Source organism: Triticum aestivum, chromosome 6B (genome assembly GCF_018294505.1).
Source record: "Triticum aestivum cultivar Chinese Spring chromosome 6B, IWGSC CS RefSeq v2.1, whole genome shotgun sequence".
NCBI lineage: Eukaryota > Viridiplantae > Streptophyta > Magnoliopsida > Poales > Poaceae > Triticum > Triticum aestivum.
Window position 1 is genome coordinate 137,533,187 of NC_057810.1, and position 12,160 is coordinate 137,545,346.

The window sequence follows — 12,160 nt, forward strand, 5'->3', positions numbered from 1 at the left end:
CCCCTCTCGTTGCTATATCATCACCATGATCTTGCGTGTGCGCAGGAAATTTTTTGAAATTACTACGTTCCCCAACAGTGGTATCAGAGCCTAGGTTTTATGCGTTGATGTTATATGCACGAGTAGAACACAAGTGAGTTGTGGGCAATACAAGTCATACTGCTTACCAGCATGTCATACTTTGGTTCGGCGGTATTGTGAGATGAAGCGGCCCGGACCGACATTACGCGTACGCTTACACGAGACTGGTTTCACCGTTACGAGCACTCGTGCTTAAAAGGTGTCTAGCGGGTGTCTGTCTCTCTCACTTTAGCTGAATCGAGTGTGGCTACGCCCGGTCCTTGCGAAGGTTAAAACAGCACCAACTTGACGAACTATCGTTGTGGTTTTTTGATGCGTAGGTAAGAACGGTTCTTGCTAAGCCCGTAGCAGCCACGTAAAACTTGCAACAAACAAAGTAGAGGACGTCTAACTTGTTTTTGCAGGGCATGTTGTGATGTGATATGGTCAAGACGTGATAAGATATAAGTTGTTGTATGAGATGATCATGTTTTGTTGAAGTTATCGGCAACTGGCAGAAGCCTTATGGATGTCTCTTTGTTGCATAAGATGTAAGTGCCAAATAATTGCTTTACTTTATCGCTATACGATAGCAATAGTTGCAAGAGCAATAGTTGGTGAGACAACCATGTGATGACACATTGATATAGATCAAGATGATGAAGATAATGGTGTCGTGCCGGTGACGATAGAGATCATGACAGTACTTTGGAGATGGAGATCAAAGGCGCAAGATGATCATGGCCATATCATGTCACATATTTTGATTGCATATGATGTTTATCTATTATACATCTTATTCTTGCTTTGATTGACGGTAGCATTTTAAGATGATCTCTCACTAATTATCAAGAAGTGTTCTCCCTGAGTATGCACCGTTGCGAAAGTTCTTTGTGCTGAGACACCACGTGATGATCGGGTGTGATAGGCTCTACGTTCAAATACAACGGGTGCAAAACAGTTGCACACGCGGAATACTTAGGTTATACTTGACGAGCCTAGCATATACAGATATGGCCTCAGAACACGGAGACCGAAAGGTCGAGTGTGAATCATATAGTAGATATGATCAACATAGTGATGTTCACCATTGAAACTAGTCCATCTCACGTGATGATCGGACATGGTTTAGTTGATTTGGATCACGTGATCACTTAGATGACTAGAGAGATGTCTGTCTAAGTGGGAGTTTTTAAGTAATATGATTAATTGAACTTAAATTTATCATGAACTTAGTCCTGGTAGTATTTTGCAAATTATGTTGTAGATCAATAGCTCGCGTTGTTGCTTTCATATGTTTATTTTGATATGTTCCTAGAGAAAACTGTATTGAAAGATGTTAGTAGCAATGATGCGGATTGGATCCATGATCTGAGGTTTATCCTCATTGCTGCGCAGAAGAATTATGTCCTTGATGCACCGCTAGGTGACAAACCTATTGTAGGAGCAGATGCAGACGTTATGAACGTTTGGCTAGCTCAATATGATGACTACTTGATAGTTTAGTGCACCATTCTTAATGGCTTAGAATCGGGACTTCAAAGACATTTTGAACGTCATGGATCATATGAGATGTTCCAGGAATTGAAGTTAATATTTCAAGAAAATACCCGAGTTGAGAGATATGAAATCTCCAACAAGTTCTATAGCTAAAATATGGAGGAAAATCGCTCAACTAGTGAGCATGTGCTCAGATTGTCTGGGTACTTCAATCGCTTGAATCAAGTGGGAGTTAATCTTCCAGATAAGATAGTGATTGACAGAATTCTCTAGCCACCATCACTAAAGTTACTAGAACTTCGTGATGAACTATAATATGCAAGGGATGACGAAAATTATTCCCGAGCTCTTCGTGATGTTGAAATCGACGAAGGTAGAAATCAAGAAAGAGCATCAAGTGTTGATGATTAACAAGACCACTAGTTTCAAGAAAAGGGCAAAGGGAAAGAAAGGGAAACTTCAAGTAGAATGGCAAAAAAGTTGTCACTCCCATGAAGAAGACCAAAGGTGGACCAAAGCCTGAAACTGAGTGTTTACACTGCAAAGGAAATGGTCACTAGAAGCGGAAATGCCCTGAATATTTGGTGGATAAGAAGGATGGCAAAGTGAACATGGGTATATTTGATATACAGATTATTGATGTGTGCCTTACTAGTGTTTATAGTAGCCCCTGAGTATTTGATACTTGTTCGGTTGCTAAGATTAGTAACTCGAAACAGGAGTTACAAAATAAACAGAGACTAGTTGAAGGGGAAGTGACGATGAGTGTTGGAAGTAGTTCCAAGATTGATATGATCATCATCGCACACTCCCTATACTTTTGGGATTAGTGTTAAACCTAAATAAATGTTATTTGGCGTTTGTGTTGAGCATGAATATGATTTGATCATGTTTATTGCAATACGGTTATTCATTTAAAATCAGAGAATAATTGTTGTTCTGTTTACATGAATAAAACCTTCAATGGTCATACACCCAATGAAAATAGTTTGTTGGATCTCGATCGTAGTGATACACATATTCATAATATTGATGCCAAAAGATGCAAAGTTAATAATGATAGTGCAACTTATTTGTGGCACTGTCGTTTGGGTCATATCGGTGTAAAGCGCATGAAGAAACTCCATAAAGATGGATTTTCAGAATCACTTGGTTATGAATCATTTGATGCTTGCGAACCGTACCTTTTGGGCAAGATGACTAAAACTCCATTCTTCGGAACAACGGAACAAGCTACTGACTTGTTGGAAATAATACATACTGATGTATGCAGACCAATGAGTATGAAGGCTTGTGGCAAGTATCGTTATTTTTTGACCTTCACAAGATGATTTAAGCAGATATGGGTATATCTACTTGATGAAACATAAGTCTGAAATAGTTGAAAGGTTCAAAGAATTTCAGAGTGAAGTGGAAAAATCATCATAACAAGTAAATAAAGTTTCTGCAATCTGATCGCGGAGACGAATATTTGAGTTATGAGTTTGGTCTTCAATTAAAACAATGTGGAATGGTTTCACAGCTCACGCCACCTGGAACACCACAACGTTATGGTGTGTCCGAACGTCGTAACCGCACTTTATTGACATGGTGCGATCTATGATGTCTCTTACTGATTTACCACTATTGTTTTGGGGTTATGCATTAGAGACAGCTGCATTCACGTTAAAAGGGCACCATCTAAAACCGTTGAGACGACAACATATGAACTGTGGTTTAGCAAGAAACCCAAGTTGTCGTTTCTTAAAGTTTGGGGCTGCGATGCTTATGTGAAGAAGTTTCATCCTGATAAGCTCGAACCCAAATCGGAGAAGTGCGTCTTCATAGAATAACCAAAGGAAATTATTGGGTACACCTTCTATCACAGATCCGAAGGCAAGATATTCGTTGCTAAAAATGGATCCTTTCTAGAGAAGGAGTTTCTCTCGAAAGAAGTGAGTGGGAGGAAAGTAGAGCTTGATAAGGTAATTTGTACCTTCTCCCGAATTGGAAAGTAGTTCATCACGGAAATCAGTCAAGTGATTCCTACACCAATTAGTGAGGAAGCTAATGATGATGATCATGAAACTTCAGATCAAGTTACTACAAAACCTCGTAGGTCTTCCAAAGTACAGTCTGCACCAAAGTAGTACGGTAATACTGTTCTGGAAGTCATGTTACTAGACCATGATGAACCTACGAACTATGAGGAAGCGATGATGAGCCCAGATTCCGCGAAATGGCTTGAGGCCATAAAATCTGAGATATGATCCATGTATGAGAACAAAAGTATGGACTTTGATTGACTTGCTCGATGATCAGCAAGCCATGTTAAATAAATGGATCTTCAAGAGGAAGACGGACACTGATAGTAGTGTTACTATCCATTAAGCTCGACTTGTTGCAAAAGGTTTTCAACAAGTTCAAGGGGTTGAATACGATGAGATTTTCTCACTTGTATCGATGCTTAAGTGTGTCCGAATCATGTTAGCAATTGCCACATTTTATGAAATCTGGCAAATGGATGTCAAAACTGCATTCCTTAATGGTTTTCTTAAAGAAGAGTTGTATATGATGCAACCAGAAGGTTTTGTCAATCCTAAAGGTGCTAACAAAATATGCAAGCTCCAGCAATCCATCTATGGACTGGTGCAAGCATCTCGGAGTTGGAATATACACTTTGATGAGTGGATCAAAGCATATGGTTTTATACAGACTTTTGGAAAGGCCTGTATTTACAAGAAAGTGAGTGGGAGCACTACAGCATTTCTGATAAGTATATGTGAATGACATATTGTTGATCGGAAATAATATAGAATTATTCTGCAAAGCATGAAAGGATACTTGAATAAGAGTTTTTCAAAGAAAGACCTCGGTGAAGCTGCTTACATATTGAGCATCAAGATCTATTGAGATAGATCAAGACGCTTGATAAGATTTTCAATGAGTACATACCTTGGCAAGATTTTGAAATAGTTCAAGATGGAACAGTCAAAGAAAAAGTTCTTGCCTGTAATGCAAAGGTGTGAAGTTGAGTAAGACTCAAGACCCGACCATGGCAGAAAATAGAAAGAAGAATGAAAAGTCATTCCCTATGCCTCAGTCATAGGTTCTATAAAGTATGTTATGCTGTGAACCAGACCTATTGTATACCTTGCTCTGAGTTTGACAAAGGAATACAATTTTGATCTAAGAGTAGATCACTGGACAGCGGTCAAGAATATCCTTAGTGAGTACTAAGGACATGTTTCTCGATTATGGAGGTGATAAAAGAGCCCGTCGTAAAAAGTTACAATGTTGCAAGCTTTTACACCAATCCAGATGACTCTAAGTCTCAATCTGGATACATATTGAAAGTGGGAGCAATTAGCTAGAGTAGCTCCATGCAGAGCATTGTGGACATAGAATATTTGCAAAATACATACGGCTCTGAATGTGACAGACCCGTTGACTAAGCTTCTCTCATGAGCAAAACATGATGACACCTTAGTACTCTTTGGGTGTTAATCACATAGCGATGTGAACTAGATTATTGACTCTAGTAAACCCTTTGGGTGTTGGTCACATGACGATGTAAACTATGGGTGTTAATCATATACAGATATGAATATTGATATTAAATCACATGGCGATGTGAACTAGATTATTGACTCTAGTGCAAGTGAGAGACTGAAGGAAATATGCCCTAGAGGCAATAATAAAGTTATTATTTATTTCCTTATATCATGATAAATGTTTATTATTCATGCTAGAATTGTATTAACCGGAAACGTAATACATGTGTGAATACATAGACAAACAAAGTGTCACTAGTATGCCTCTACTTGATTAGCTCGTTTATCAAAGATGCTTATGTTTCCTAGCCATGGACAAAAGAGTTGTCATTTGATTAACGGGATCACATCATTAGGAGAATGATGTGATTGACATGACCCATTCCGTTAGCCTAGCACTTGATCGTTTAGTATGTTGCTATTGCTTTCTTCATGACTTATACATGTTCCTGTAACTATGAGATTATGCAACTCCCATTTACCGGAGGAACACTTTGGGTGCTACCAAACGTCACAACGTAACTGGGTGATTATAAAGGAGTACTATAGGTGTCTCCAAAGGTACATGTTGGGTTGGCGTATTTCGAGATTAGGTTTTGTCACTCCGATTGTCGGAGAGGTATCTCTGGGCCCTCTCGGTAATGCACATCACTATAAGCCTTGCAAGCAATGTGACTAATAAGTTAGTTGCGGGATGATGCATTACGTAACGAGTAAAGAGACTTGCCGGTAACGAGATTGAACTAGGTATTGGATACCGACGATCGAATCTCGGGCAAGTAACATACCGATGACAAAGGGAACAACGTATGTTGTTATGCGGTTTGACCGATAAAGATCTTCGTAGAATATGTAGGAACCAATATGGGCATCCAGGTTCCGCTATTGGTTATTGACCGAGAATGGTTCTAGGTCATGTCTACATAGTTCTCGAACCCGTAGGGTCCGCACGCTTAAGGTTTCGATGACAGTTATATTATGAGTTTATGAGTTTTGATGTACCGAAGGAGTTCAGAGTCCCGGATGAGATCGGGGACATGACGAGGAGTCTCGAAATGGTCGAGACGTAAAGATCGATATATTGGACGACTATATTCGGAGTTCGTAAAGGTTCCGAGTGATTCTGGTATTTTCGGGGGTACCGGGGAGTTACAGGAATACGAGGAAGAAACATTGGGCCTCATGGGCCAAGTGGTGGAAGAGAGGAGGAAGGGCGCGCGGCCCCCCTAGCCCAAACCGAATTGGACTAGGGGGGCGGCCCCCCTTTCCTTCTTCTCCTCCCTCTCCTTCCTTCTCCTTCTCCTCCCCTTCCTTCCCTTCTCCTAGTAGGACTTGGAAAGAGGGGGGAATCCTACTTGGAGTAGGATTGCCCCCCTAGGGCGCGCCTCCTCTCCTTGGCCGGCCCCCTTCCCCTTGCTCCTTTATATACGGGGGCAGGGGGGCACCCCATAACACATAAGTTGATCTACGGATCATTCCTTAGCCGTGTGCGGTGCCCCCCTCCACCATATTCCACCTCGGTCATATCATCGCGGAGTTTAGGCGAAGCCCTGCGCCGGCAGAACATCATCATCGTCACCACGCCGTCGTGCTGATGGAACTCATCTCCGGAGCTCTGCTGGATCGGAGGCCGGAGATCGTCATCGAGCTGAACTTGTGCTGAACTCGGAGGTGCCGTACGTTCGGTACTTGGATCGGTCGGATCGTGAAGACGTACGACTACATCAACCGCGTTGTGCTAACGCTTCCACTTACGGTCTACGAGGGTACATGGACGAACACTCTCCCCTCTCGTTGCTATATCATCACCATGATCTTGCGTGTGCGCAGGAAATTTTTTGAAATTACTACGTTCCCCAACACATATAACATCAACGCATAAAACCTAGGCTCGGATGCCACTGTTGAGGAACGTAGTAATTTCAAAAAATTTCCTACGCACACGCAAGATCATGGTGATGGCATAGCAACGAGAGGGGAGAGTGCTGTCTACGTACCCTCGTAGACCGTTAAGCGGAAGCGTTATAACAACGCGGTTGATGTAGTCGTACGTCTTCACGAATCAACCGATCCAAGCACCGAACGTACGGCACCTCCGTGTTCAGCACACATTCAGCTTGATGACGTCCCCCGGGCTCCAATCCAGCGAAGCGTCGGGGATGAGTTCCGTCAGCACAACGGCGTGGTGACGATGATGATGTTCTACCGGCGCAGGGCTTCGCCTAAACTCCGCGACGATATGACCGAGGTGGATTATGGTGGAGGGGGGCACCGCACACGGCTAAGGAACGATCCGTAGATCAACTTGTGTGTCTATGGGGTGCCCCCCTGCCCCCGTATATAAAGGAGCAAGGGGGGAGGCCGGTCGGCCCTTGGGGCGCGCCAAGGAGGGGGGAGTCCTCCTCCTAGTGGGAGTAGGACTCGCCTTTCCTAGTCCAACTAGGAAGGATGAAGGGGGAAGGAAAGAGGGGGAGAGGGAGAGGAAAAGAGGGGCCGCGCCCGCTCCCCTAGTCCAATTTGAACTCCCCTTGGGAGGGGCGCGCCACCTCCTGGGCTGCTACCCTCTCTCTCCCCTCAGGCCCACTAAGGCCCAATACTTCTCCGGGGGGTTCCCGTAACCCCTCCGGCACTCCGGTTTTCTCCGAAATCACCCGGAACACTTCCGGTGTCCGAATATAGTCATCCAATATATCAATCTTTATGTCTCGACCATTTCGAGACTCCTCGTCATGTCTGTGATCACATTCGGGACTCCGAACAAACTTCGGTACATCAAAACTTATAAACTCATAATAAAACTGTCATCGTAACGTTAAGCGTGCGGACCCTACGGGTTCGAGAACTATGCAGACATGACCTAGAACTATTCTCGGTCAATAACCAATAGCGGAACCTGGATGTTCATATTGGTTCCCACATATTCTACGAAGATCTTTATCGGTCAAACCGCATAACAACATACGTTGTTCCCTTTGTCATCGGTATGTTACTTGCCCGAGATTCGATCGTCGGTATCCAATACCTAGTTCAATCTCGTTACTGGCAAGTCTCTTTACTCGTTCCGTAATGCATCATCTCATAACTAACTCATTAGTTACAATGCTTGCAAGGCTTAGGTGATGAGTATTACCGAGAGGGCCCAGAGATACCTCTCCGACAATCGGAGTGACAAAACCTAATCTTGAATTATGCCAACTCAACATGTACCTTCGGAGACACCTGTAGAGCACCTTTATAATCACCCAGTTACGTTGTGACGTTTGGTAGCACACAAAGTGTTCCTCCGGTAAACGGGAGTTGCACAATCTCATAGTTGCAGGAACTTTGTATAAGTCATGAAGAAAGCAATAGCAACATACTAAACGATCAAGTGCTAAGCTAACGGAATGGTCAAGTCAATCACATCATTCTCCTAATGATGTGATCCCATTAATCAAATGACAACACATGCCTATGGTTAGGAAACATAACCATCTTTGATCAATGAGCTAGTTCAAGTAGAGGCATACTAGTGACACTATGTTTGTCTATGTATTCACACATGTATCATGTTTCCGGTTAATACAATTCTAGCATGAATAATAAACATTTATCATGATATGAGGAAATAAATAATAACTTTATTATTGCCTCTAGGGCATATTTTCTTCAGGCAGGGCTTGACATTTGATGAGTAGATCGAAAGTTTTTCTCAAATGAAAGATAAAAATTGTGACCCGATGCTAAAACAAGTTCTTTTAGCTTCGGCACGTCTCTCCGGTACCGTCAATGGAGAACGTTCTCCAATCGAACGTGTCGTCGAATGGGAGCACAAAGGTGCCAGCGATGATAACATCTCTTCCGCGAATGAAAACTCCTCCCGAGAGATTTGCATTACAGAATACACTGACATCTGGCTTATGATGGTGCCCAGTTTGGTTTTAGCATGGTCAACCAGGTGCTCCGGGTACGGCGGTAGGGCAGTAGCAATGTAGCACTGGCTCATCATCCACCTTCTTACAAGATCTTTGGTCTGAACTCTGAAGGAAGGAAGGAAGGAACGAGCTAATGTAGCATTGTAACCTGATCTGGAATAGACTGGTCTATCTGTAAATTTATCCTTGAGACTTGGAAAGAAAAGGAGAGAAAATGACATTGTTGAATATGACAATAGAACACAGACATGTTTGTATGCCGAATGGACTAACACAAATAGAGGGATCCCTGAAATTATTATTGATCCCATAACCGAACCACAATTTTACAGTCCAGCAGAACAACTAGTAACTGAGCTTTAGGTTATGCTTGACACTACAGTGAACTCTCTGTTTGTGAGGTGAATTGTTGCTCGTCAAGATACTCGGCTCTCACCCGAGAGACCCGGGTTCAAGTCCCGGCGAGGAATTTTTCGTTTTTATTTTGCTGTCTTTTAGGCCTACTCCTCCCGCGATGCAGCACGGCTCCTTGTCGGCCACGGGCTGGAGCACGACCTCGACGCGCTGGGCATGGACTACCCAACACACCTGAAGCAGGACACGACGATGTACCCGCCACTGATGAAGACGAGCGCCAGGCTCATGAGCAACTCGCTCCGGTATCTCACGCGGAGCTGCCTAGGCTATGACATACAGACCAGCGGCCACCATCATCCCTACGACGACTGCGTGGCCACCATGCGCTTGTACAAGAGGATGCGCGCCATGAGGGACCAGCACGGCCGGTCCAAGGACAACGACGATGACTGCATGGCCAAGGTGTTGGGGAACGTAGTAATTTCAAAAAATTTCCTACGCACACGCAAGATCATGGTGATGGCATAGCAACGAGAGGGGAGAGTGTGTCCACGTACCCTCGTAGACCGTAAGCGGAAGCGTTATGACAACGCAGTTGATGTAGTCGTACATCTTCACGATCCGACCGATCCAAGCACCGAACGTACGGCACCTTCGTCTTCAGCACACGTTCAGCTCGATGACGTTCCCCGGGCTCCAATCCAGCAAAGCGTCGGGGATGAGTTCCATCAGCACGACGGCGTGGTGATGATGATGATGTTCTACCGGCGCAGGGCTTCGCCTAAACTCCGCGATGATATGACCGAGGTGGAATATGGTGGAGGGGGGCACCGCACACGGCTAAGGAACGATCCGTAGATCAACTTGTGTGTCTTAGGGGTGCCCCCTTCCCCGTATATAAAGGGGGAGAGGAGGAGGGGGCCGGCCAAGCGAGAGGTGCGCCCTAGGGGGGGGCAATCCTACTCCAAGTAGGTTTGGCCCCCCTTTCCTATTAGGAGTAGGAGAGGGAAGGAAGAGAGGGGAGGGAAGAAGGAAAGGGGGGGCCGGCCCCCTTCCCAATTCGGATTGGGCTTGGGGGGGGGCCTCCTTTGCTCCTTCTTCCTCCTTTCCACTAAGGCCCAATAAGGCCCATATACTTACCGGGGGGTTCAGGTAACCTCCCGGAGCTCCGGTATAGTCCCAATCTCATCCGGAACCTTTCCGGTATCCAAATATATCCGTCCAATATATCAATCTTTATGTCTCGACCATTTCGAGACTCCTCGTCATGTCTGTGATCACATCCGGGACTTCGAACAAACTTCGGTACATAAAAACTTATAAACTCATAATAAAACTGTCATCGTAACGTTAAGCGTGCGGACCCTACGGGTTTGAGAACTATGTAGACATGACCTAGAACTGTTTTCGATCAATAACCAATAGTGGAACCTGGATGTTCATATTGGTTCCTACATATTCTATGAAGATCTTTATCGGTCAAACCGCATAACAACATAAATTGTTCCCTTTGTCATCGATATGTTACTTGCCCGAGATTCGATCGTCGGTATCCAATACCTAGTTCAATCTCGTTACCGGCAAGTCTCTTTACTTGTTCCATAATACATCATTTCGTAACTAACTCATTAGTTACAATGCTTGCAAGGCTTAAGTGATGTGTATTACCGAGAGGGCCCAGAGATACCTCTCCGACAATCGGAGTGACAAAACCTAATCTCGAATTATGCCAACTCAACATGTACCTTTGGAGACACCTGTAGAGCACCTTTATAATCACCCAGTTACGTTGTGACGTTTGGTAGCACACAAAGTGTTCCTCCGGTAAACGGGAGTTGCATAATCTCATAGTTGTAGGAATTTTGTATAAGTCATGAAGAAAGCAATAGCAACATACTAAACGATCAAGTGCTAGGCTAACAGAATGGGTTAAGTCAATCACATCATTCTCCTAATGATGTGATCCCATTAATCAAATGACAACACATGTCTATGGTTAGGAAACATAACCATCTTTGATTAATGAGCTAGTCAAGTAGAGGCATACTAGTGACTATATGTTTGTCTATGTATTCACACATGTATCATGTTTCCGGTTAATACAATTCTAGCATGAATAATAAACATTTATCATGATATGAGGAAATAAATAATAACTTTATTATTGCCTCTAGGGCATATTTCCTTCACAAGGCCTTCCCGGCGTGGAGGCAGCGAGAGCTAGTGCGCATGTCGCCCGAGGAGCTCCTCGCGATGTCCAAGCCCGACTACCAATGTTGGTGCCTCGACGATGACCGGCGATGCTGACGGCAGCCTGCTCCCTATCGAATTCGAATCTTGGTTCGCACTTTTACTTGGTGGTGATGATGAAAAGATAGGAGAATATAAAATGCTGTGTGCGTTGGATCTCGGATGGATAGCTGCCGTACCTTACGATCGACATGTGGTGGTCAAATAAATCACAATTTTGTTTTGTTGGAAGTAAGTTGCCTCAATTTGAAATTGGGTCATTCGATTTTGTTTGTAAACAAAGATGAAGGCGCGGCGGGACACCGTAGGCTCCAGGACGAGCGTAGCGAGGCCCAAGAACGCCGCAAGGCCTCGGATAGGAATGAGCTGCAACCGGCATAGGCGAGTCGGATATAGTGTATAGGGGCTGCCGACATCGGAACTGGAGGTCAACGGGGCTTAGAGGGAAGGCCTTGGGTGGCTGCAGGCTTAGAGATGTCAATAAATCACTCAAGCTGACTTAACATTGTCAATGACATCCGAAAAGTCTTTGTACATGTGCACCTA

The 12,160-nt window shown here is 44.1% G+C and overlaps 1 protein-coding gene across 1 annotated transcript; it reads left to right on the plus strand.

The window, feature by feature from the left end:
- Positions 1-8,861: 8,861 nt before the first annotated feature.
- LOC123138965 (RNA exonuclease 4-like) lies at positions 8,862-11,671 on the plus strand. Its single transcript, XM_044558808.1, has 4 exons — positions 8,862-8,909; positions 9,007-9,039; positions 9,506-9,826; positions 11,558-11,671. Exons 1-4 carry the CDS (start codon positions 8,862-8,864, stop codon positions 11,669-11,671), a joined length of 516 nt encoding a protein of 171 aa, XP_044414743.1.
- The last annotated feature ends 489 nt before the right edge of the window (positions 11,672-12,160 follow it).